General features: G+C 44.3%; 1 protein-coding gene and 1 pseudogene across 1 annotated transcript; both read left to right on the top strand.

Moving 5' to 3' along the window:
• The first annotated feature begins 833 nt into the window (after positions 1–833).
• On the top strand, positions 834–13,136 carry LOC145515420 (very-long-chain 3-oxoacyl-CoA reductase-B-like). The gene is made up of 11 exons (XM_081515793.1): positions 834–1,023; positions 1,354–1,400; positions 5,723–5,798; positions 6,043–6,153; positions 6,323–6,390; positions 10,309–10,353; positions 10,581–10,615; positions 10,930–11,011; positions 11,520–11,585; positions 12,286–12,435; positions 12,626–13,136. Exons 1-11 carry the CDS (start codon positions 864–866, stop codon positions 12,731–12,733), a joined length of 948 nt encoding a protein of 315 aa, XP_081371919.1. The 5' UTR covers positions 834–863; the 3' UTR covers positions 12,734–13,136.
• A 697-nt stretch (positions 13,137–13,833) lies between these two features.
• On the top strand, positions 13,834–16,443 carry LOC145512916 (retinoblastoma-like protein 1; annotated as a pseudogene).
• The last annotated feature ends 10,880 nt before the right edge of the window (positions 16,444–27,323 follow it).

The raw sequence follows: 27,323 nt of genomic DNA, 5'->3' as shown, positions 1-27,323 counted from the left end.
GCCAGTCAATTCTAAAGGAAATCGATCCTGAATATTCACTGGAAGCACTGTTTCTGAAGCTGAAACTCTAGTACTTTGGCCACCTGATGTGAAGAGCTGACTCACTGGAAAAGATCCTGATGCTGGGAAAGATTGAAGGCAAAAGGAGAAGGAGGCAACAGAGGATGAGATGGTTGGATAGCATCACCAACTCAGTGGACATGAATCTGAGCAAACTCCAGTATATAGTGGAGGACAGAGGGGCCTATCATGCTATAGTCCATGGGGTGGCAAAAAGTTGGACACAACTTCGGGATTGAACAACAACAAGTGAAAAAAATAGAATTTGCAAAGGAGAAGTGAGGAGAAAGGTCACACAGAGCCACTGTAAGGCCTCTGGCCTACATACTGTCCCGGCAGAAGTTGTAGGTGAGGTTCTTCTGACAAACTATGTACTGACGAAACCCCCCGTCTGACACAACTTGGCGCCTGAACAACCACGTGATTGGTCACTCGTTTCAGTTCTGGCCTTCACCCACCAACAGTGAGACTGAGTTCAGTGACCCAAATGGAGGTTATCTATGGGTACCCTTTGCCCAGCTCTGTGGGTTGAGGGGAGGCTGAATGTATGCTGTCTCTGTAGGCGTTGGGAGTGGACTTCGAGCTCAGGTGTGGACCCATCAAGGGGCGGTGCTAAGACTATGGGCGTGGCTGTTGGTTATACTAAACCCCCGTTGGGTGTAGCTAGAGAGAGGGGCGGGGTGGAATGCTTGACTGGCAGTGTGGGCGGAGCTAACGCGGCAAGGGCAGGCCAGTCTTCTAATAGCTGCCCCAGGAAAAACCCCCTTGGTCCTAGATCGGGTGATCTGTTGGTTGGGGTTGTGATGGAGTCGGAGTGGGATGCGCTGAGAGTGATGGGAGCGGTTACAGCCCTGTTCCTGCTGCTGTGGGCGACCTGGGCTGTGGGCTCCACAGTCTATATTTACCTGCTGCCTCAGGCACGCCGGAGCAACCACTGGCTCAGGGCGCACGGGGCCTGGGCAGGTAAGAAAGGAGGGCTCTGCACTAAGCAGGCAGACGCGAGGCAGCAGGAACACCGGCAGATGACCGGTGAGGGCCCCTAGTCAGGGCAGAGGCCAGGGACCCCTGGAAGCATCACAGGTGAAGGGTGGAGATGTATTTAAGTCCTCCAACCTGCCCGAGGTGTCAGAGCCCCTCGCCGATGAAAGAGGAGGGCGAAAAACAGGAGGGTTGGGTCTCAGTGAGGGGAGTTCCCGGAAAATGTGCAAAAAGGGACAAGAGGGACATGGAGTGGATGACGGGGGTAGGATAGGGTGGGGATCCCCTCTTGCCCTTTCCTCCTCTCCTTTCTAGTGGTGACAGGAGCCACCAGCGGCATCGGCAAGGCTTATGCACATGAGGTGAGCCAGGGCTTGGGGTGGGTGGTGGGAGGGCTTCTCCTGTTTGCCTGTTGTCAGCTAACTCTATCAGACTAAGAATGGTGTGCTCTCTCTGGTTCCCACAGACATCCTTTCCAGGGAGCCTTTCCTCTGCTCCCCAGGGTGGGGGCAGGTGTTTGCACTGGGCTTCTTCTGATTTTTTCATTCAAAACATATTTATATAGCACCTGCATGCACCAGGCATCTTCTAGATGCTAAGGGGTACAACAGTAAACAAAATAGATTTTTTTTAAAAATCAAAAGACCTTGTCTTCTCGAAGCTTACGTTGTAGTGAGAGGAGATAGGTGTAAGGTAAACAAATGAAATGTATAGTAAATCAAATACTGGAATAGTTGCCATTTCCTTCTCCAGAGGATCTTCCTGACCCAGGGATTGAACCCAGGTCTCCTGAATTGCAGGTGGTTTCTCTACTGCTTGAGCCACCAGGGAAGCCCATCAAATGGTTATAAGAGTTAAAGAGAGGGACTTCTTTGGTGGTCTAGTGGTTAAGACTGTGCTTCCACTGCAGAGGCAAGGATTCCATCTCTGGTCCCTGTCTGGGAACTAAGATCCCACATGCCACACAGTGTGGCCAAAAAAAAGAAAGAAAGAAATAGAAAGTGTTAAAGAGAAAAATAAATCAAGAAAGGAGAAGAGGGAGCCCTGGGGATGTGCAGGTTCCAATTTTTATATAGGGTAATCAAATATGTCACTGAGAAGGCAGTGTTGAGCAAAGATGAGAAGGAGATGAGGGATGGAGTCTTGTGAATAACTGGGAGAAGGAATTTCCAGGGAGAAGAAATCACCAGTGCAAAGCCCTGAGGTAGGGAGCATCACTTGTTGGAGAAGCAGGAAAAGGCCTGCTGTGATTGTATCAGAATCACAAGGAGAGAGGAGCAGTAGGACATGAGGGCAGAAAAGCAATTTCAGGACAGATCATGGGGAATCTGGTAGGTTATTGTGGAGACTTTAACATCTACTGAGTGAGATGGGTTCTAAAGAGGGTTATGATACTATAGAGGGTGAGGATGCTAGCAGGGAGATCCTGCTTATGCAGGTTCTTGCAAAATCCAAGCAAGAGATCTTGATGACTCATCTAAGTGTGATAGCATCGGGGCATGAGAAGTACTTGCATTTTGGTTTTATTGAACTATCGACTCATGTATTTTGGCTGCACCAGGTCTCAGTTGTGGCACAGGGAATCTTTGATCTTCATTGCAGCATGCTGCATCTTTTAGTTGAGGCATATGAGATCTAGTTCCCTGCTGCTGCTGCTGCTGCTACTGCTAAGTCGCTTCAGTCGTGTCCGACTCTGTGCAACCCCATAGATGGCAGCCCACCAGGCTCCCCCGTCCCTGGGATTCTCCAGGCAAGAACACTGGAGTGGGTTGCCATTTCCTTCTCCAATGCATGAAAGTGAAAAGTGAAAGTGAAGTCGCTCAGTCGTGTCCGACTCCTAGCGACCCCATGGACTGCAGCCTACCAGGCTCCTCCATCCATGGGATTTTCCAGGCAAGAGTACTGGAGTGGGGTGCCATTACCTTCTCCACTAGTTCCCTGACCAGGAATCAAACCTGGGCCCCCTGCATTGGGAGCACAGAGTGTTAGCCACTGGGCCACCAGAGAAGCCCCAAATTTTGGATTGATTTTGATGTTAGTACTCACGGATTCTTTACCAGTTGAGCCACAAGGGAAGCCCAAGAATACTGGAGTGGGTAGCTTATCCCTTCTCCAGCAGATCTTCCCAACCCAGGAATCGAACCAAGGTCTCCTGCATTACAGATGGATATTTTACCAACTGAGCTATAAGGGAAGACTTGTACTGACAAGATTTATTCTAAAGATTGGATGTAGAGTGTGACTCCAAACCTCTGACCTTATATAAACTGAAAATTTGCTAAACCCACTTAGTTCTTGTAACCATTTTGTAGATTTGTTGAGATTTTCTTTGTAGACAGACATGTCATCCATGTACAGAGACAATGTTATTTCTTCTTTCCAATCTGCATACATTTTATTTCTTTTCTCTGCCTTATTGTACAGCCCAGGAAATTAAATAGGATATTTAGAGAAGTGGTAAGAGGTAACATCCTTGCCTTGTTCCTATTCTTAGAGGAAAGAATTCAGTTTTCAACCATTCAGCATAATATTAGGTTTTTAAAATTCATGTATGTGTGTATGTATGTATTTATATTACCTTTATAAGGTCAAGAGAGGCCCTTTCTATACCTAGGTTGCTAAGAGTTTTTTTTATCATGGATAGTTGACTTTTGTCAAGTAATTTTTCTGTCTGTTGAGGTGATCATATGGTTTTCCTTCTTTAATTTGATTATATGGTAAATTACATCAATGATTTTGGAGAGGTTGAACTAACCCTGCATTCCTGCAATAAACCCCAGCTTGAGCATTACCTCTTATCCTTTTTCTATATTGCTGGACTTGATTTACTCATATTTCATTGAGAATTTTTGTGTCTAAGTTTATGAGGGATATTAGTTTGTAGTTTTCTTGTCATCTTTGTTTGATTTTTGCTATTAGGATAATGCTGACCTCATAAAATAAATTACTTATAGGATTTGTAACCAGAATACCTCAAAGAATGGAGCTGCCATTACTGCAATGGAGTTACTGAGGAGAGGACCAGGTTTGGGGAAAGTGGAAAGGAGTCTAGTTTTGGACATTCTAAGTTTGACATTTTGGACATCCTGTCTTCCTTGGTGGCTCAGATGATAAAGAGTCTGCCCGCAATGCGAGCAGGTTTGATCCCTGGGTCAGGAAGATCCCCTGGAATAGGAAATGGCAACCTCCAGTATTCTTGCCTGGGAAATCCCATGGACAGAGGAGCCTGGCGGGCTATAGCCCATGGGGTTGCAAAGAGTTGGACACGACTGAGTGACTAATACACACATTTGAGATGCCAGTTAGGTATCCAAGCTTCGAAGTTCCAGAAGTTGGAAATGCCATTCTGGAGTTCAGAATGGGTGGAGATAGAAATTGAAGCATCATCATCATAACAATGCCATTTAAAGTCCTAAGACTAGGGGGCCTCCCTGGTGGTCCAGCGGTAAAGAATCCATTTGCTAGTGCAGGAGACACGAGTTTGATCTCTGGTCTGGGAAGATCTCACATGCTGAGGAGCAACTAAGTCCATGCTCCACAACTACTAGCCTGTGCTCTAGAGCCTGGGAGTCACAGGTACTGAGCCCATATCCTGCAACTACTGCAGCCCTTGTGCCTACAGCCCATGCTCTCCAACAAGAGAAGCCACCACGAAGAGAAACCCGAGCACTGCAACTAGAGAGTAGCCCCCATCTGCCACCGCTAGAGAAAAGCCTGCACAACAGTGAAGACCCAGCACAACCAAAAATAAATAAATACATGATATTGTAAAAAATAAAGTCTCAATACTAGATGAGATCCCCATGGTAGTGGGTGTGGATGGAGGAGGGGACCACAGTCTGAATCACCCCAAAATGCTCCCTGGAGCACTCAAAGTTAAGAAGCAGAGAAGATGAGGCACAAGAACTGAGCCAGAGCAGGAGGGAAACCAAGGCTGGAAGAGATATCTTGGAAGCCAGGCAAAGAATGTTGCCTGGGGTAGGGGGTGATGAACGTGTCAGCTACTGCTGGGCGGTGCTGAGAACAGCACTGGGTTTACCACCTTGGAAGTTACTGTTGACCAGAGTGGTTTGGGTGGCACAGTGGGGGCGGGAGTCCAACTGCAGTGGGTACAAGCGGGCCCGGGAGAGAGCCAGGGTAAGCAGTTCTTAGGATGTTGAGTAAAGTGGGGTGGCGTGATGAGAAATGGGGCAACACCTGAACAGAGAAGACCTTCTGGCAGGTCTGCATGTTGAATGGGTATCATCCAGAAAAGAGAGACCGTGATGCAGGGGGAAGATGGGAGAAAGCTGCAGCGATGTCCCTGAGTGGGCACGAAGGCAAGGGAGGCTAGTTATTGTTTAGTCACTAAGTCGTGTCCGACTCTCTTGTGACCCCATGTACTGTAGCCCTCCAGGCACCTCTGTCCATGGGATTTCCCAGGCAAGAATACTTCATTCAGGGCACCCTGGACTGTATGCTGTCCTTTAAGCTAGCCAGCCTTTGTGCAAGGGCCTCTGCACTTGCTGTTCCTTCTGCCTGGAATACTTTGGCCCCAGAATGCATGCTCCACGAGGGCCGACTTCCCTTATTTCTCTTTTGTTCACCTCTGTATCGCCAGCGCCTACACCAGCGCAGCACGCTGTCAGCACACAATAAGTATTTGTGGCTTTCGTAAATAAATAAACGAATGCATTTCCTGCAGCTCGCCCGGAGAGGTCTGAACGTCGTCCTCATCAGTCGAGACCTGAGCAAGTTGAAGCACGAGGCAAAGGAGATAGGTGAGTAGAGGAAAGGAGGGGAGCTGGGAAACGCAGCCCTCCTGGCTCAAGGGCTGAGGTTTGACGGGGCGTGGTCGAGGCGGGTGCAGGGAGCTGCCTCTGGGGCCTTCGAAGGATGGGGTAAGGGCCTGGGGCTGAACTGAGACCGGAGTGAGACGCAGGCAGAGATGAGTTACAGCCAAGAGCCTGGCTCCCACTCCGCCTCTCCCCTCCTTGCCCCCCCAAACCGTCACACACTTCCCAGAGCGGCTTTACGGCAAAAGCACACGAGTGATTCAGGTGGATTTCACCGGGGGCTTGGAGATCTATGAAACCATTGAGGCAGGACTGAAGGACCTGGAGATCGGAGTATTGGGTATGTCCCCGTGCCCTTTGGGAGGAGCGCTGCTCTCAACCGCCCCCGGGCTCACCCTGACCCGGAACACTCCCCTGGTCGCCCTCTCTGGCAAACACTCCCCTTTGCCCCCGCCCGGTGTCCCTGGGACTGTTGGAGTGACACAAGCACTTTGTCCCCTCTCATTCAGTAAACAACGTGGGCCAAAAATATACACTCCGCTTGAGTAAACTGCTCGACTGTGAGGACATCGCCAAAGTGAGTAAACTAGTCCGCGGGACCTCTGTCTTACATTGCTCCCTCTGTTGGAAAACGTCGCGCAGTACACTAGCTTGACTTAGTGTTTCGAGAGCTAGGAATCTATGCTCTCCTTCCATGGGCGCCCTTCTGCAGTGCTCAACCAGTTCCACTGTCTAAATTGAGTCTGGTTCTGCCCGTTTTATATTCTCCAGTGCTAACTTTCTGGAGAAATGAAGGATTTCCCTGGCGGTCCAGTGGGTAAGACTCCGTGCTTCCAATGAAGGGGCGCGTGGGTTCTGTCCCTGGTCAGGGAAATAAGATCCCACATGGCCGACAGTGTGGCCAAAAAAAGAGTAAGGGGCGGGGAATGAGCCACGTGGGAAAGTTAGCGCCTCAGTCTCACATCTATAAAAAAGGAATCAGTATTTTCTTGCTGACTTCGTAGAGCTGATAAGACAATATCAGCTGATAAGACAATATAATGCACATAAACCTAAGTAGTGTGCTCCATAAATGAGGGCTATTATTATTAGACATAGACAAAACAGGAGATCAGGATGGCTTTTAAATTCTCTATTGTTAGTTCTAATCATGTTAGTTTAAGACTTATGTTGTGGGAGTGGGTCTGGTAAAAGTATCTAAGGCCTTGATAAGACTAGGGAGTGGGGGCACTCTCCATCCCCCTTCTGATGTCTATGTCAGAAGCTTTCCCTGTCCCTTTTTCACATTAATAAAACTTTGTGATATACACACAAAAAAGGAATAAATTCTAAATATTATTATTTCAAAAGGAATGCATAAGGGAGTGAGAGGGAGGTCCAGGAGGGAGGGGATATATGTATACGCAGAACTGATTCACTTTGTTGTGCAGCAGAAACTAACACAACATTATAAAGCAATTATGCTCCAATAAAAATTAATCTCTGATAACAGAAGTCAGAAAAAAAAAAAGAAGGCATAGGCTCATTTTAGAAAATGCAAGGAGAATCAGCCTGTGTATTCTGCCTCTGGTATTAGAGGAAGTTGTGACTGAAGACTAACGCTGCAAATGAGAACGAGTAGGAGAGCTGGGTAAAATAGTTTTAAAATAACTGTTTGAAGGCATCAACCTACTAAGGCAACGAGGAACTGTCGCATCAAGATTTGAGGGAAGAGAGAATCCAAGAGAGGTGAAATCTGACATTTGAAGCAACATTTCCCTTCAACGTGGATAGTGTTGGAACTGCAACAAATAACACAGCACAAAGCTTTGGAAAATATCTCAGGTTTTAGGCTGGAATCCTGAACACTGTAATCCAGGAGTTAGGGTAAAGTAGGTTTCATAGGCCCTGGAAGAAGGCATGGCAACCCACTCCAGCATTCTTGCCTGGAGAATCCCAAGGACAGAGGAGCCTGGTGGACTCCAGTCCAGGGGGTCGCAAAGATTTGGACATGACTGAGTGACGAAGCACAGAACAGCAGCAGGTTTCATAGGAACTGAAGCCAATTTTCAGATGATCTTAATTACATTGGGATTATGTGGATGTGATATTTTAGCACCCCCTAGTTTAGCTACCTGGGAGACGCAAAACCAAACGATTTTTAGAGGAAAACGATGTAGTCCAGAGACTCAGATTAGCAGTTAAGTTTTTTTTTTAATATTGAATATCCAGCACTCAAAAAATATAACCAGGAATATTAGAGAAGAAAATTCATGATTGAACACAAGAGAAATAACAGATAATGTAACAAGGTCCACACGGAGCCAGGGTAATGGAAATATCAGCATAAATTTTTAAAAAATTGTGACATATATAACATAAAACTTGCCATTTTAACCATTTTGAAGTGTGCAACTCAGTGGCATTAAATACATTCACAGTGTAGGACAGCGGTCACCACTGTGTATTTCCAAAACTTTTCCATCATCCCAAACGGAAACCCATTAAACAGTATAAGTTAAATACAGGACCTGTAAGTTAAACAGGCCCTATTAAGCAGTATCTCCACATTCTTCCCTATTCCCTGGTAGCATCTAATTCTACTTTCTGTGTCTACGAGCTTGCTACTTCTAGATACCTCATACAGGAGAAATCACAGAATAGTTTTCCTTTGGTGTCTGGCTTATTTCAGTTAGCATAATGTTTTCAACTTCATCTGTGTTGTTAGCAAATACCAGAACTTCATTCTTTTTCTTTTCTTTGTTTTTAAGTTATGACAAATATATATAACTTAAATTTTGTCATTTTGACTCTTACGTGTGCAGTTCAGTGGTATTGTATACACTGAGATTGACGTGAAATAATCACCTCCATGCATCTCCAGAACTTTTTCAGCTCTCTACCTGTTGAACAGTAACCCCCAATTCCTAACTACCTGCAGGTCCTGGAAACCACCATTCTGTCTCTATGAATTTGACTATTCTAGGTGCCTCATATAAGTGGAATCATACCTTATTTATTCTTTTGGACCTGGTTTGTTTCACTTAGCATAGTATTTTCAGGGTCCATCCATGTCACAGCCTGTGTCCCAATTTTCTTTTTAAGGCTGAATAATATTCCATCATATGTATTAATATATATCACCCTTTATCTCTTCACCTGTTGATAGATGCTTGGGTTGTTTCCACCTATTGGCTGTTGTAAATAATGCTGCTATGAACTGTTGATGTACCAATATCTGTTTGAGTACCTGCTTTTTATTCCCCAAACTTTAAACTTTTTATCTTGTATTGGGGTATAGCCAATTAGCAATGTTGTGGTAGTTTCAGGTGAACAGCGAAGGGACTCAGCCATACATATACATGTATCCATTCTCCCCCAAACTTCCCTCCCATTCAAGCTGGTACATAACATTGAACAGAGTTCCATGTACTATACAATAGGTCCTTTTTGGTTATCCATTTTAAATACAGCAGTGTTGGGTACCTGCTTTTAATTCTTTTGGGCATATACCCAGAAGTGGAAATGATGGATGCAAGATTAGTCTGGCTAGTATCAGGGTCCCTTGAGATTCTATATGAATTTTGGGCAGGATTTTTCTTTCTGCAAAAAATGCTACTAGGATTTTAATAGCAATTGCATTGAATCTTTTAAAAAATATTTATTTTATTTATTTATTTGGTTGTGCTGGGTCTTAGTTGCGGCTGTGGGGATCTTTTAGTTTGGCCTGTGGGTTCTAGTTCCCTGACCAGGGATTGAACCTGGCCCCCTGTATTGCGAGTGTTGAGTCTTAGCCACTGGACCACCAGGGAAGTCCCAATACTTCCTTTATGTGGGTAGAAGCTAAAGATTTTTGTTCAGTTTTTACTCTAAGATTTGTGCACTTCGGTATGTATATGGTATGCACTTATAAATAGTTTATTGATCAGAAAACCCAAAGAGAAGTTTGTGAAATGAAGGTGAAAATCCCCCTTCTCCCTTCAATCTTATTCCCCAAAAGTGCCCCCCAGTTTTAAAATAGTGATAGGTTTTTCTCTCTATGCCTACAGAAGGATGTATATATAATTTTTATCCAAATGGCGGCAGCCTATTGTTCTGCACTTTACCTTTCACAAGTAGGCATGTATCTTGGGGATCATTTTAATCAGAATAATCAGCTGATCCATTCTTTTTACTTGTTGTTCAGTGGTCTTATCCATGGGCTACCCAGTGTTTATTTAGTTATCCCAGTATTGATGGATATTCAGGATGTTTCCTGGTATATATGACTACAAATTGTGTTATAATGTGTATTTTTGGACATATGCATTCCCCACAAATGTGAGTATCTTAGAAAGGAATACATTTCCAGAAGTGGAGTCGATGCATCAAAGTTTATGTGTATTTTAAATTCTAGTAGATGCAACTTTTAAAAACTGCGTTCCACATTAAAAGAAAAGTAAGCTAGAAAATAATGGGAGTTGTGGCAGAGTTGTGGTGAAGGAAAGGACTCATTGGTTCCATTTTCTTCCCCTAGAAGCTCCAGGATGTTATAAACTGTAACATGATGTCTGTGGCCCAGGTGAGTCGGGGCTAAGAGGGACTGGGTTCAGGGTCAGCGTAGCTCTGACCACTCTGGGTGGTCCTCAGTATCCCCCAGTACTGGACTTGGCATGGAGGAAGTGCTAGCGGAATATTCCCTAATGGAAAGTAGGGGAATAGGAGTGAACTTGAGGAGGGGGCAGGAGTCTGGGCAGGTGAAAGCAGTGGAAAGAAGGAAAGACAAGATCCTCTTCATTCCTCCTGCAGATGACTAGAATCCTCCTGCCCCGAATGGTCAGCAGGTAAGAGGCAGTCTGTTTGTCTTTCACTCTGGATCTTTCCCTATCCAACCTCTGGCTATTTCTATTCCCCAGCTCTCCCATTCACATTTCCAACTTTTCCCTATCTCTCTGATCTTTCTGATGAGGACAGCAACTAAAGGGTGGGGAGGTGGGTGAATCACTGAGACTCTTCCCCATTGACAGTGCTGCTAAGTCGCTTCAGTCGTGTCCGACTCTGTGCAACCCCATAGACGGCAGCCCACCAGGCTCCGCCGTTCCTGGGATTCTCCAGGCATTGACAGTGACTGCCTTCCAAATAATGCTTCCTCCTCCAGGGGCAAAGGCATCATCATCAACATATCTTCAGTAGCTGACAGGAAGCCTTATCCATATTTGGCAGTGTATGCGGCCACCAAGGTACCCAGACCCACAGACCAGGCACAGGCTGGCTGCCATGCTGTCATCCCTACAGTAGCCCTTAATCCTGGCCCTGAAGGTTATGGTGGAAAAGACCCGAATGCTTGTGTGTGTGTGTGTGTGTGTGTGTGTGTGATGTATCACCAGAGTCTGAAGCTATTAATAGGTCAGATATCTGGGGCACAGTCCAGTGGGCAAGTCAGATTTTGTGTTCTTTTATTAAGAGAAAGGAAAGCTAGGATTTCGAGAACCTCGGTGAGGTGGGAGGAGGTCAGGGAATATACAGACTGGCGCTGCCGGAATGGAGAGTGAGTGTATGGGAACAAAAGGAGGGCTTTCAGCAAAGAAACTTTCGGGGGTTAAGATGAGGACTTGAGCCATGAGGGAGGGGCCCCTCCGCGACCGGGGGAATGTTCTAGGATCCTGGACGGCCACGCCGGGACAGGGGGCGGGCCGGAGGACTCTAGGTGGAAAGCTCGTAGTCCTGGGACCCTCCTCTCCTCCGCAGGCCTTTGTGCGAAGCTTCTCCGTGGCCGTGGGCGCAGAGTACCGCTCCAAAGGTGTCATCGTGCAGGTGCCTGACTCCGGAGGGAAGGAGCTCGAGAGGGACCGGAGTGGCAACTCACGAGGGGGGAGGGGGCTCTGAGGGAGGAGGAGCTTGGATTCAGTGGAGGCTCCTAGGAGCAGGGGCGGGCTGGGAATGAGATGGGGGTGAAGTCTGAACGAGGACCGCGACTCAGTCTCAAAGAGCTTCGGTGGATGTAAATCAACTATCAGTTCAGTTCAGTTCAGTTCAGTCGCTCAGTCGTGTCCGACTCTTTGCGACCCCATGAATTGCAGCGCGCCAGGCCTCTCTGTCCATCACCAACTCCCGGAGTCCACCCAAACCCATGTCCATCAAGTCGGTGATGCCATCCAACCATCTCATCCTCTGTCGTCCCCTTCTCCTCCTGCCCCCAATCCTTCAGTAAAATTTAAGAAAGAAAGGAAGGGAAAGGGAGGGGGAAAAAGGAGAGAAAAGAAGGGAGGAAGGAAGGAAAAGAGAGAGAAAGAGGGAAGAAGGAAGAAAGAACCTTTTTTTGAAAAAAGCTTCCGTGGCGCGAAAGTCTCAAGGGGTGGATTCTCGAGGGGGCGTGGCCCGAGAGGCGTGGTCAGCGCATACCTAGGGGCGTGGTCCGCCAGAGGGGTGGGATTCAGCGATTCTTGGAGAGGGCCTGGGAGCTTAGGTTTAGGCGGGAAGGGAGTTCTTATCTTGACCCCTTTCCTACCTGCAGACAGTGAGCCCCTTTCTGGTTGAAACAAATATGACCTATCCCTTGAAAAGGGGACTGCTCATGGTGAGCTCCGAAGACTTTGCTCGGCAAGCACTGGACACGCTCGGCCTCACTTCCGAAACCCCTGGGTGCCTCAGCCACGCTCTGCAGGTTCTTTTCTGGGGGCAGTCCTGGGTGCGAGCTGGATGGGACAGCCCCTGCTGCGGGTCCACTAGCCCTCAGAAAGGAGGAGACGGACAGAGAAGGGGAGGGCCCCCCGCCCGGGCTGGGGAGCCGGGAGAGGAGAGGGGGGGACTCAAGAATGGGGCGTGTCTTGATCCTTGGTACCTCCCCTTCCCAGGATTTCCTGCTGACCATGCTCCTGCCCAGTTGGTTTTTAATCAGTCCTAGCGGATTTTTTCTGTTGGAGAGCTGTAATGCAGCAGGGTTGCTTTCTGAAAGAACTTGACTAAAGGCCTTGAAGGCGTGACCGCATGTCTGTTGTCCCCCGCCCCTTACCGGAGTCCTAAACCAGAACCATTGTTAGGGAGACCTCCCACCGGACAAGCAGACCAGTGGAACGGAATCGGTCTCCCAAATACCGGGACATTAGTGACAAGTGCAGCATCTCAAATCTCTGGCAGAAAGATGGAGCTCTTAATATGTGCCGCTAAGACTAGATAGATATTTGGAAAAAAACAAATATACACACACACATACATTATATATATATATATATACACAAATATAGCCTGTAGCAATGATGGCTGCACAACTTTGTGAAATACTAAAACCCACTAAATTGTACACAATTAAAAAGGATTAATTTTATGGTATGTGAATTAAATCTCAATAAAAATACTTTTAAAACAGAGATCCCCTGTGTATGTATATATATATATGTATATATATTTATGTATAAAGTTGGATTTAGTTCTCACACCATGTACCTGCATAAACTCCAAATGAATTAGAAATCCCTAAATCGCTATGTGAAAGTGGAAACATATCAACTAGAAGAATCCATGAATGAATTTCTTTCCATCTTGGAAGTGGGAGAATCTTTTATTATTAATACTGAAAATTAAAAGCAGCAAAAAAAAATTGAACTGTAGTTAATGACATACAGGCTGAATTATTTAGGAAAAGTGTACTGATGCCTGCAATTTACTTTGAAATGCATTGAAAAGTTAGGTGGATAGAATGAATAGAAATACGGTTAGACAAGTATGGCAAAATGTTCGTAACAGAATCTAAGTTGTAGACACGTGTACACCTCTTTCAACTTTTCTGCGTGTTTGAAATTTTCCATAATAAAATGTTGGGAGAAATCCAGGAGCAATAAAATTAAATTTATAAATAAAACGACTTAAGCAGATTTAGAAGTCACTTAAGATGATATGCTTTTTATCACATTTCCGGTGAAGGACAGGCTCAGAACCCTGGAGAAGAAACGGACTTTTTTGAGGCGAAGCGCGGATGTAGATCATCGAAGAGCCGTCGTTCTGCGACTAGGAGTTTCGCGCGCCTTGGTGCGGGTGGTTGTGGGTAGCGCTCAGCGGAAGGAGGATGAACAAGGGCGGGCACCACGCTGAGGTAGGTGGCGGTGGTCGCGCGATCTGAGAGGCGCTGCAGGCCTTGTTTCGGGAGCTGAACCTGGACGAGGGGAGCACAAGCTGACTCCGCCGCCATCCAGGACATCTGCAGCCTAGAAGAAGTTACACAGTGGTCCGCTTGTTCGTTATCTGTCGCCTGCCTCAAAAGCATTATCCCCACAGTTGGAAACCGTACCTTGGAAGGAAATTAAGCGAAACACAATTTTGAGTTGTCTACTGTAGTAGTTTTCAAAAAATCTGAGCCAATTTTTAAAGATGTGTTTCAAAATCCATATGAAGAGCTACCAAAGTTACCACGAAGCAGAAAACAGAGGATTCCTTGCAGTGTTAGGAGCTTTTTAATATCTTTTGGACACTTTGTTTATACTGAGGATAATTTTCATATGATTGGAGATGATTTAGTAAACTCTTATCATTTCCTTCTGTGCTGCTTGGATCTGATTTTCGCCAGTGACATTATATGCCCAAATAGACGAGACTCCTTGAATTCATCTGTAAAGGTTTATCATTCTGATTTACATACTGCTGATTTTAGAGCTTCTGTATAGCCTCGCTGCATCACGGCTGTCCTGTGTGAACTACAGCCAGAGCGATAAAGGAGCACTACTTTAAGCCGTATGTTTCAGAACTATTTGACAGGAAGATTTTAAAGGAGAGAATGGCTCCTGGGCCTTTCCAGTTTACTGAGAATAGCAAAACAGTGAATACAGAGTGTGAAGAATATGTTTTAACTGTTGGTGGTTATGATGAGAAGCTCTTTTGGGGAACATATGCAGAAGAGGAAATTGAAACTCCTGGAAACTTCACTAGTGATGCCCTGTTCGGGAAACTGACAACCCAGACTACTGTGGAGTGTAACCATCAGCAGTACTTTGAAACAAACCAACATTATTTATACCTTCTACCCACTGACAGGACAGCAGGATTTAAGAGAAAAAGCAGCAGTCATTAACTCCTGTTGCTTCAGTCACTCAGTGTGAGCTGATTACAGAGTATTGTGGCTGGATTGAAAAATGCACCAAGTAACCAACTTATAAATATTTTTGAGTCTTGTTTGTGTAATCCTAGGGAAAACATAATGAAAATAGTGAGAGAGACTCTGCCAACACTATGCTCAATCAACAGATGAACAGCCAGAATCTTGCATAGACTTTGCTGTAAACAAACAGAGGCTTGCAGAAATTTTGTATTATAAAATATTAGAGACTGCAATGGTTCAGGCAACACAAAGACTTCATGGAATAGACATGTCAGTTATTTTAGAGCAGGACATATATATTTCATCATTCCTTGATGGCCTGTTGTTTGGAAATTGTCCTCTTTGCCTATAGCTCACTTCATACTTTTCCCTGGATTACTGAAGTTTTTAATCTGTGGCCATTTTATTTTTATAAGATTATAGAGGTGGTGGAGTGACAGACTTTATTTTCTTGGGCTCCAAAATCACTGCAGATGGTGACTGCAGCTATGAAATTAAAGGATGCTTGCTCCTTGGAAGAAAAGCTATAACAAACCTAGACAGCTTATTAAAAAGCAGAGACATTACTTTGCCGACAAAGGTCTGTCTAGTCAAAGCTATGGTTTTTCCAATAGTCATGTATGGATGTGAGAGTTGGACCATACAGAAAGCTGACTGCCTAAGAATTGATGCTTTTGAACTGTGGTGTTGGAGAAGACTCTTGGGAGTCCCTTGGACTGCAAGGAGATCAAACCAGTCAGTCCTAAAGGAAATCAGTCCTTTGGAAGGACTGATGCTGAAGCTGAAACTCCAGTACTTTGGCCACCTGATGGGGAGAACTGACTCATTGGAAAAGACCCTGATTTGGGGAAAGATTGAAGGCAGGAGGAGAAGGGGATGACAGAGGATGAGATGGTTGGATGGTATCACCAATTTAATGGACATGAGTTTGAGCAAGCTCCGGGAGTTGGTGATGGACAGGGAAGCCTGGCATGCTACAGTCCATGGGGTCACAAAGAGTCGGACATGACTGAGTGACTGAACTAAACTGATAGAGGTGGTGATCTGCTCAGAGGAGGGACTCTCCAGGGACATGGTGAAACACCTGAACAGCATTGAAGAACAGATTTTAGAAAATTTAGTATGGAGTCATGATTCTGCACTGTGGGAGGCTCTCCATGCTTCTGCAAAGTTCCTACCTGTGAAGAAGTTATATTCCCAAATAATTTTGAAACCGGAGGTGGGGGAAATGTACAAGGACATCTTTCCCATGATGCCAGTGTCTCCTGTAATGCATCCAAGGGTCAAAGAAATTTGGACTGACAGTGGAAGTCTTCAAAAGGGTAGGGAACTGTTGTCTCCAATTTCTGTCCATGAACGCTACAATTCTCCTACGGCTGGGAGTGCTAAGAGACTTTTTGGGGAAGACTCCCCGCAAAGGAAATGCTTAAGGACAGGATCATAACAGAGGGAACAAAACTGAAATTTGTTCCTTCTTCAAGCATTACCGCTGAAAATATGTCAATTTCATCCAGACAGAGTCTTCTGTTAATGGCCAGAGACATAGTAATAGGGACAACAGGACATAAAATTACAACTGCATAAAATTACAACTGCATAAAATCTCCCACTGCAAATGATGCTGGCTTGATCACACTGATATCAGTTTCCATGAATGGGTCAGTCCTTAAGCCAAGGAGTGCTCTGCTGTCTAAATTCAGTACAGCGCCTCTAAGAGTTTGAAAGATATCAAACGTGATAAGGCAAGGTGAGCAGAGAACCAAGAAATGGGCGATAGGGACTTCCCTGGTGGTCAGCAATAAGACTCTGTGCCTCCAATGCAGGGGACCCAGTTTCCATACCTGGTTGGAGAACTAAGGTCTTACGTGCCTTGGCCAAAAAATATAAAAGAAGCAAGCAATAGCTATCGATGGTGTAGAATCACCAACCATCAAGAAAATGATGATGTGTTACTTAACTACAGGACGTTGTCAGTGAAAGAGCAGATCGTTAGCCCCTCCCCATTTCTATGATAAAAGCACTTTCAGGATGTTTTGCAGAAAGTTGGGGCTCTGTTTTTCAAAAAATTCAGCCCTTGTAAGTAGTAAATATCACTGAGTTACAAGAAAACTTGCATCAAAATTAAGCGGGATTTTTTTAAACATTATCCAAAATGTAGTTGCAGGTATATTTGAGTTGGATTGCCAACAAATGTTTTAAGTACCTTCTAAACATGCTAATAGTCATAGGGTTTTTTTTTCTGGCCGCATCATGTGGCCTGAAGGGGTGGATCTTAGTTCCCTGATAAGGGATCAAACCCTTGCCTCCTGCAGTGGAAGCAGGAAGTCTTAACTCCTGGGCCACCTGGGAAGTCCCAAAATTTTTAACATATTTTTTCTTTGTGTTTTTCAGATGAAGTAAGGAGAAACTTCATCATTTTCTAGCCCACTTTTTAAAATAATCAAATGTCTTCTCCTTCTAGGCTTTATACTATGAGGGTGAATAATCTGTTTTTGGCAAGTATGCTTTAAGATGCTTATGTTCCCAGTTTAATGTTGAGCAGGAGTTGGGTCCCATAGCATCTAGGGCAGAGGAGATGCACCAGCCTGTCTTTGACCCAGCGTGGTAACTGTACATCCAGGTGCCAGGGCCATTCTGGGTTGTCCAGACCCTTCTCATGCCCTTCCTCTCCTTGAACAGAGGTAGATTTATACCTGAACCCCCTCACTACTCCCACGACTTACTTTCCAACCCTAAGCCCTGTTAGCCTGGTGTCATAACCTAGCAAGAGAGATACTTGCTCCTTTTTAAAATTACTATCATTTTGTTTTCTAAGCCATTAACTTAATTATATATAATTATATTATGTCATATAATTCTCAAAATAGGAAGCTGCTTCTCAAGCCAGTAGAGTAAAATACAGAAAAGAGTTGTTAGAAACTGAATTTCCTATTAGTGAGATAACACCATGATAATAGGAGAGATGTTCTTTCTGAGGTCTTAATAGGATTGTTCATTCTTAGTGTCTAATTGATCCCCTGAGAATAAGTTGAAACCTTTTCCAAAACCACAGTAATATCACCTCATACCTTTTAATTATACTATATACGTCAATGAAACATCTGCATAATACTCCCCTCTCTTTGTTCTCAGCATCATTGCTACTTTGTAAGTTTCCCATTAGTGTTTTTATAAAGCAGTTCTTTTTTTTCAAACTTTAAACTTTTATCTTGTATTAGGGTATAGCTGATTAATGGATTTCCCTGGCGGCTCAGATAGTAAAGAGTCTGCCTGCAATGCAGGAGCCCCAGGTTCAATCTCTGGGTCAGGAAGATCCTGTGGAAAAGGGAATGGCACCCCACTCCAGTATTCTTGCCTGGAGAATTTCATGGACAGAGGAGCCTGGTGGGCTACAGTCCATGGTGTTGCAAAGAGTCAGACACAGCTGAGCAACTAACACACACACACACACAGCTGATTAACAATGTTGTGATAGTTTCAGGTGAACAGCAAGGAACTCAGCCATACATACACATGTATTCATTCTCCCCCAAGCCCCCCTCCCATCCAGACTGGCATTATTACATTGAGTAGAGTTCCACGTCATGTGCATGTTCGATAGTCCTTGTTGGTTATCCATTTTGAACATAGCAGAGTGTATATGACCTTCCCAAACCCCCTGTTCTTTTTTTTTTTTTAACTATTTATTTGGCTGCGCTGGTTGCTGTGTGAGGGCTTTCTCTAGTTGCAGTGTGCTGTTTCTCATTGTGTTGGCGTCTCTTGTTGTGGAGCACAGGCTGTAGGTGTGGGGGCTTCAGTAGTTGTGGTTCCTGGGCTCTAGAGCACAGACTCAATAGTTGTGGTACATGGGCTTAGCTGCCCTGCGGCAACGTGGAATCTTCCTGGACGAGGGATTGAACCTGTGTCTCCTGTATCAGCAGGCAGATTCTTAACCGCTGGACCACCAGGGAAGTCCCCCATTAGGGTGTGATCCCGGGCCCCTTAAGGATGTTTTCCAGGGCTAGGGGTCCAGCTTTCCAAAGAATCAGTTGTTCAGTATTTGCTTTTTCTAGTGTGTTTCCAGGATCTAGAAGGACTTGGATAAGCAATTCTTAAATAATTTTGACAAAATGTTATCAAATTTACCATCTGAGTCACCAGGGAAACCCTATGTATGTTTATTAAATTGCAAACCTTATTCTTTAAATGCAAAGTATTTAACTCTAACCCTGGCTAATTTGAATTAGTCTAAGATTTGACTATGAATTAGTAATTACGACAGGAGTTTTATTGTTAAATTTTAAGAAGAAAAGTGACATTTTACTTTTCTGGAAATTACATCCTCATTTTTTGTATAGTATCTACCTGTTTTATAAGCCAAATAACATCAAGTCTACCTTGAATCCATATAAATATATATTATATTTTTATTATATCAGTTCAGTTCAGTCGCTCAGGAGTGTCCAACTCTTTGTGACCCCATGGATTGCAACATATGCCAGGCTTCCCTGTCCACCACCAACTCCCAGAGCTTGCTCAAACTCATGTCCATCAAATCGGTGATGCCATCTAACCATCTCATCCTCTGTCATCCCCTTCTCCTCCTGCCTTCAATCTTTCCCAGCTTCAGGGTCTTTCCTGAAGAATGAGTCAGTTCTTCAGGCCAAAGTATTGGAGTTTCAGCTTCAGCATCAGTCCTTCCAATGAACATTCCAGGGTTGATTTCCTTTAGAACTGACTGGTTTGATCTCCTTGCTGTCCAAGGGGCCCTCAAGAATCTTCTCCAGCACCACAGTTCAAAAGCATCAATTTTTTGCTGCTTAGCTTTCTTTATGGCCCAACTCTCACATCTGTACATGACTACCAGAAAAACCATAGCTTTGACTAGACAGACCTTTGTCGGTAAACTTACTATATATATATATATATATATATATATGTAGGGCACACCAAATGGCTTTTGGGACCGTAATTCCTGTACCAAGGATCAAACCTGGTTCCACAGCAGTGAAAGTGCTGACTCCTAACTGCTGGACCACCACATAATTTCCATATCTTTATGTATATTTTTATGTAGCTATAACTGTTGTGTCATTCTCATTGTCGTTAGTAATGTGCAAAATGTAAATAAGCATTTGTACTTGTCTTTATAAGAAACTCTGGACATATTTTTATCAGATTTCAAGACTGGATAGCAATGCACATAAAATAGATAATAAAACATTGGAGTTTTGAGATTATTGAAAAAGACGATGATGCTATAAGCAAAGTAAAACTGTGACAATCTCAGAGAAAATATTTACAACTTATGTCACACACACACAGTGTTTACCTCTTTATAAGGAAAAGACTAAAAGCCCAATGTTTTAAAATGTACAAAAGAAATAGATCACAGAGAAACAAATATGAGCCATCATTAACTATATGAAAAGATATTCAACTTCACTCATAATAAGAGCAACTCCAATGAAAACCACCATGAAGGGGCAGTCTTCACCTATGAAACTGGCAAAAATTTCTAAGGTGGGAAACACCTTCTCATGCATTGCTGGTGGGCATGCAAAATGATACAACCTCCATGGGGAGAAATCTGATGATAGCTAACTAACTGAACAACATATGTCTTTACTCTCAGACCTAGCAATGCCACTCCCAGGAATACACCTTGCAGACCCATCTCCACAGAAAGAGCAAGACCTCACCTTGCGGTCAAGCTTGAAAATCTTCAAAGAACAGAAACAGGTATCACAGGTGGGGGCATTTTTGATTTTCTATTTTGAAAATTTTTAAGCCTATTTAAATTACAGGACTAGTATCTATGTTCACTGCTTCCTCTAGATTCACTGCTCATTAATGTTTGTTTAACTTGCTTTTATTTCTCTCCATGTATATGTGATGATGATGGTCGTGGTGGTGTTGTTAATGAATGGGCAATTTGAAAGTAACTTGAGACCTTATGATCCTTTACCCCTAAACGCTCTAGCAGATAATCCCTAAGAACAAAGACATTGTTCTAATAACAACAATTCAGTGATTGAATTCAGGAAACTTATAATTGACATACACTATTTTTTAAAAAAACAATTTTATTTATTTTTGGCCGTGCTGGGTCTTTGTTGCTTGTTGGGCTTTTCTCTAGTTGCAGAGAGTGGGGGCTACTCTCTAGCTGCACAGGCTTCTCATTACGGTGTCTTCTCTTGTTGCAGAGCACGGGCTCTAGGACTTTAGTAGTTGAAGCTCCCAGGCTTAGTTGCCTCGAGGAATGTGGGAACTTCCCGGACCAGGGATGTAACCCATGTCCCTGGACTGGCAGGCGATTCTTAACCACTCGACCACCAGTGGTTATATATATATATATGTGTATGTTTCTTTTGAATAAATACCCAAGAGGATTCTGAATCACAGGGTAAATGTATATTCGACTTGACAGGAAAGTGCCAATCTGTTTTTCAAAGTGGGGGTACTATTGGGTTGGCCAAAAAATTCATTTGGGTTTTTCTGTTACATCTTAAGGAAAAATCCAAATGAATTTATTGGCCAACCCAATATTTTGGACTCCCTTCAACACTATGTGAGAGTTCTAGCTGCTGCATATTTTTCTAGTGTTTGGTATTACCAGTCTTTTAAAATTTTAGCCTTTCTAGAAGATGTATAGTCATATTTCTTTGTGGCATTAATTTGAAAATCTCTGGTTATTATAGATGTTGACTGTCTTGATATGTTTGTTGGCCTTTAATATATCTTCTTTTGGGAAGTGTTCATGACTTTTGCCTATTTTAAAGTTGGATTAAAATTTTTTTTTCATTATTAAGTTGTAAAGATACTCTATATATTCTGATTTCAACCAATTTGGTGGAAAACATATTACACATATTTTCTCCCAGGTTGTGACTTACAGTTTCATTGTCTTAATTTTGTCTTTTGAAGGACAGAAGTTTTAAGTTTTGTTAAATCCCATTTATCTTTTTTTTTTTTTCTTTTTATGGTTAGTGCTTTTAGTGTCTTATCTAAAAAAACCTTGCCTACCCCAAGTTTATGAAAATTTTCTCCAATTCTTTTTTAGAAATTTTATAGTTTTAGAGTTTATATGCTAGGTCTATGGTTATATGTTATGTCTATGATTCATTTAAGGTAATTTTTGTGTGCACTGTGAACTGGGTTCAGTTTTATTCATGCAAATATCCAGTTGTTTCAGGATCATTTATTGAAAAGACTTTTCCTCCCCTTGAATTACACTACTTGTTTATAAAAAATCAACTTTGGGTCTATTTTTGCACTATTGTGTTGGTATGATGTATATCCTTATTCCAATACCACACTGTCATTTTTAAAGATTTATTTACTTGTTTATATGTGGCTGCACTGGGCCTTTATTGCTGTACACAGACCTTCTCCAATGCGAGCAGGTGCTACTCTCCAGTTGCAGTGCAAGGGCTTCTCATTATTGTCGTTTCTCTTGTTGCAGAGCACAGGCTCTAGGCACTCAGCCTTCCTTAGTTTCTGCATGTGCATGGGCTGCATAGTTGTGGCACGGGGGGATTAGTTGTCCCACAGCATGGGGTCTCTTCCCAGACCAGGGATCAAACCCACGTCCCCTGTATTGGCAGACAGATTCTTTAACACTGAATCACCAGAGAAGCTCCAATACCACACTGTCTTGATTACTATAGCTTTAAAAAAAATTATTGAAGTATAGGTGATATACAGTGTTATAAATACATATTCTTCTTCATATTCTTTTCCATTATGGTTTATCACAGGGTATTGAAAGTAGTTCCCTGTGTTACACATTGTTGTTTAACCATCCTACCTATATACTAGTTTGTATCTGCTAATCCCAGACTCCCAATCCTTCCCTCCTGCACCCCTCCTCCCCTTCGGCAACCATATGTCTGTTCTCTATGTCTGTGAGTCTGTTTCTGTTTCACAGATATCTTCATTTGTGTCATATTTTAGATTCCACATATAAGTGATATCATGTCATTCTGACTTACTTCGCTTACCATGATAATCTCCAGGTCCATCCATGTTGCTGCAGATGGCATTAGTTCATTCTTTTTTGTGGCTGAGTAATATTCCATTGTGTATATATACTGCATCTTCTTTATCCATTCATCTGTTGATGGGCATTTAGCTTGTTTCCATGTTTTGGCTATTGTAAATAGTGCTGCTATGAATATAGGAGCACATGTATCTTTTCAAATTATAATTTCTTAAAGCAGTGGTTTTCTTTTTTTTATATCCTACCTCTGGATCCCTGCTGTGAGCCCTGCCTGAGAGGTTGGGCCAGTTGTGTTGCAGCAGCAATCTGTTGTGCCCTGGGGTGCCCTGGTGGGGCATGGTGGTGGTGGTTTGGTTGCTAGGTTGTGTCTGACTCTTGCAAGTTCATGGACTGTAGCCTGCCGGGCTCCTCTGACCATGGAGTTCTCCAGGCAAGAATACTGGAGTGGGTTGCCATTTCCTTCTCCATTAAATCAGTGCTTTTTTAGTTTTCAGTGAAAATTTACTCCTAATTTCACTCCCAGGTGAAATTTACTCTTAATTATTATTTTGTATGCTTTTGTAAATGGAATTATTTCTTAATTTCTCTTTTAGACTGTTTATGGCTAGTGTATAGAAATACAACTGGTTTGTGTGTGATAACTTTATATCCTACACACTGCTGAATTCATTTTTAGTTCTAATGTTTTTTTTAATTCTTTAGGAGTTTCTACTTATAAGATCATGCTATTGCAAACAGATTTTATTTCTTCATTTCCAGTTATTTCTTTTTCTTGCCTTTTTCTAGAAGCTGGAACTCTAGTACTATGTTGAATAGAAATGGTGAAAGCAAATATTCTCGTTTTGATTCTGATCTTGGGGAATTTCAAAAAGATTGAAAGTTTTCAATTTTTCCCCATTGCATGTAATATTACTTATTTTTTAAAATATATTGCCCTTATCATGTTGAAGAATTTCCCTCCTATTTCTAGTTTATTCATTGCTTTTTGTCATAAAAGGTGTCAGTTCATGTCTGACTCTTTTTCATATCCCCATGAACATGAATGCAAAAATAATAAAATATTAGGAAAGCAAAGCAAACAATATGTAATAATAATACATCATGATCAAGTGGGTTTAACCTTAAAAATTCAAGATTCTTTGAACAATCAACCACCAATCTAAGTAATCCATCTTCCATTAATAGAATAAAGAAGAAAATAGTTTAATTACCCTAAAAGATACAAGAAGAGCATCAAGCAAACTTTATTTTCCATACAAAACTCTCATCATGCTGGGAATAGAAGGGATCTTCTTCCTTCTGATATGGAGCATCTATGAAAAGCCTACAGTTAACATGATATTTGGGCTTCCCTGATAACTTGGCAATAAAGAATCCACCTGCCAATGCAGGAGAATCAGGTTCCATCCCTGGGTTGGGAGGATCTCCTGGAGAAGAAAATGGCAAGCCACTCCAGTATTCTTGCCTGGGAAATCCCATGGACAGAGGAGCCTGGCAGGCTACAGTCCATGGGCTTGCAAAGAGTCAGACATGATTTATCAACTAAACAACAACAACAACAACATGATACGTAATAATGAAAGACTAAATGCTTCCCTTCTGAGCTTGGGAATAAGATGAGCGTGTCAGCCTCCAATCTTTTATTAGTTACGTTGTATTCCACTGGGGACTGTACCTACTGGACCCAATTTAACTAGTCACCTATTGACTGTTTTCCATCGTCGCCACTTTGAACAGCGTAGCGGTGTCTGTTTTGCACCTGCAAGAGTACTGCAAAGGGACACGTTCCTAGAAGTGGGGTTTCTGCGTTCAAGGGTATGAGCATTTTAAATTTCCCTTTGAAAATCGTTCCATGTATTACAAAGTTCTTTAGGCAAGACTACAAGAAGATTTGGGGGACTCTATTAATTCCATTTTCTTCCTCGGGCCCTCTGGGGTATTTTGAACTGCCAGATGATATCTGTGGTCCAGTGGAGGGTTGGATCTCAGAGCAACTTTGTCTGATTCCCAGACAAAGTCAGGGAAACTTTGAACTTCCCCAGCGCTTTGAGCTCCTTAACTCTATCCTTAACCACTTTGGATGACAAGCATGTCTCCCACCTGGACTGTCAGTTCTGTCAGGGCAGGGCCAAGGCTGTTGAGGTCACTACAGTGTCCCCAGCATCACCCTGTACAAAGTTGGGTGTACGAGATGAACTCAGTGGATGAATGGATAGAAGGAGTGAATTTACAGTGACAAAAAGAGAGGCAACCCAAGATGGGGACAGGACTCAGCTTCCAGGGGCTCAGAGAGGGGGTAGGGAGGCTCAGAGTGAGAGATGGAGACTTGAGGATTGGAAGGAGGCTTCCAGAAGGAAACAAGGTCTTGAAGAGAGAGAGAGTCAGAGAGGGGTGGCATCTCAGGAAGAGGCATGGGGACTGAGTGGTGACTGGGGATTAGAGAGAGCAGTTAAGGCTGGCAAGGATGATGGGTGCTCTGGCGGGGGTGGAGGCTACAGAAGACCTGGGAACTGAGGCCCCTAGGCAGGGTGGGAGTTTGGTAGGTCCCCACCTTTATCCTCCTCTTGCAGACAGCTTCGACCAGGCATGCCTCCTCCAGCTTGACCACCTGCTCAGTTATTGAGGGCTTGGGAGGGGCTCAAGGGCTTTGCTAGGTCAGCACTGGACACCATTGGTCTCTCCCCCAGACCTCAAGGGCCTCTTTCACACTGTCTGGGTGCTTTGATGGGGCTGCCTTAGACACAGGGCTCAGTGCAAAATGACCGGGCCTGGGTGGGCAGCTCATCAGAAAGGCATTGGGCAGAAAAGGAGGGTCCCCACCCACTCTTGGTGGGGCTGGAGGGGCAGGTGCGGGAAGCCCCAGGGTGGGGGTGGCTGCTGACCCCGGGCCCTCTCCTTTCCCAGAATTTCCTGCCCTGGTGCCTTTATGGTCCTGGCTACAATTTCACGTTTTGACGAAGCCCAATGATCCTGGTCCCAGATGAACCAAGCCCAGTCCGAGGGGAGGGCATGGCCCCCTGGAGGCCCCCTGCCTCCCTTTCTCCCATATGGCCGTGGCCCGTATGGCTAGTCCCCTCCCCAGCTGGCGTCGTCTCCTTTCTCCCCTTCCCAGGAAGGCGCTGCTCAGCCACTTCCTGGCTGTGTGACCAGAGTGTCCATCAGAGCCTTGGGGACCTCATCAGTGAACCAGAAACAATACCACCATCCATCTCCCAGGGGCTGATGGGGAGGCTGGCCCTGGCCCAGGCCCAGGCAGTGAGGCACAGGTATAGTGAGTTAGGTACGTGCTTGGCCTGGCACACAGCAGGGCCGGCAGACAGTGACCGAGAGCTCATGGAATCTATCTGATTGGGGTTTAAATCCCAGCCACCGCCTCTAACTGTTCTAACCTCTGAGACTGTTTCCTGCCTGAGAGGACCAGTCCGTTCTCCCAGGGCCAGGGGGACAGTGCCATGAGACACTCTTCATTTCTAAAATATTTTTTTTTTATTTGTGTCTTTGTTTGTTTAGGCTGCCCTGGGTCTTATTTGTGGTATGGGAACTCTTAGTTGCGGCATGTGGGATCTAGTTCCCCAAACAGGGATTGAGCCTGGGCCCCCTGCACTGGGAGCAGGGAGTCTTACCCACTGGACCACCAGGGAAATCCCAAGATGCTCTGCATGTTAGATACATTCAGGGAGCCCCTGACACAGCATAGGTAGGTACCCAATAAACAGCTATCACCCCACCCCAGTCCCACAGTCCAGAAATCAGCTCTGTGTGAATCCAATCAATTAAGTGTTTTCCAAGTACTTCCCCTGGGTCAGGATCTGAGCCAGATGCCTTGCACACAAATCTCCTCGAGAGCCTGGGGTGAGTAGGTGGGGTCTTGCCCCTGGCACTCTTTGGATGGTGATTTGACTTTTTTTATTAATTTTTTGGCCGCACCACACAGCACATGGGATCTTAGTATCCCAACCAGGAATTGAACTCATGCCCCCTGCGTTGGAAGCACACAGTCTTCACCACTGGACCACCAGGGAAGCCCCTGGATGGTGCCTTTAGAGGCACTCCTGCCTTCGTCTGGGCCTCTGTTTCCAAATCTCCAAGTTTGTTGAGTGAACCCTCGGGAGCATGGGACTTGGCATGCCGTAGGTGCTAAATTAATGCTGCCGTTAGGACCCTCCCCCGTTTTACAAAAGTGGAAACTGAGGGCATTCCCTGGTTGTCTAATGGTTAGGGCTCCTGGGCTTTCACTGCTGTGGCCTGGGTTCAATCCCTGGTCAGAGAATTGAGATCCTGCAAGCATGCAACAAGGTCAAAAAAAAAGGGTGGACTGAAGCTCAGGGTAAGGTCAGAACTTCTCAGGGAACCAAGAAAATGTTTGTAATCTAGAAAAAAAAGTGGAATACAATACTCACAACCAAAAAGTAGAAACAGCCTAAATGTCCATCAGCTGCATGCATGCATGCTAAGTTGCTTCAGCCGTTTGCAACCGCATGGA

This window comes from Giraffa tippelskirchi, chromosome 7, assembly GCF_054371585.1.
Source record: "Giraffa tippelskirchi isolate mGirTip1 chromosome 7, T2T-mGirTip1v1.2.pri, whole genome shotgun sequence".
Lineage (NCBI taxonomy): Eukaryota > Metazoa > Chordata > Mammalia > Artiodactyla > Giraffidae > Giraffa > Giraffa tippelskirchi.
The sequence above is the reverse complement of the archived record's forward strand: the minus strand, read 5'-3'. Positions and strand labels throughout refer to the sequence as shown.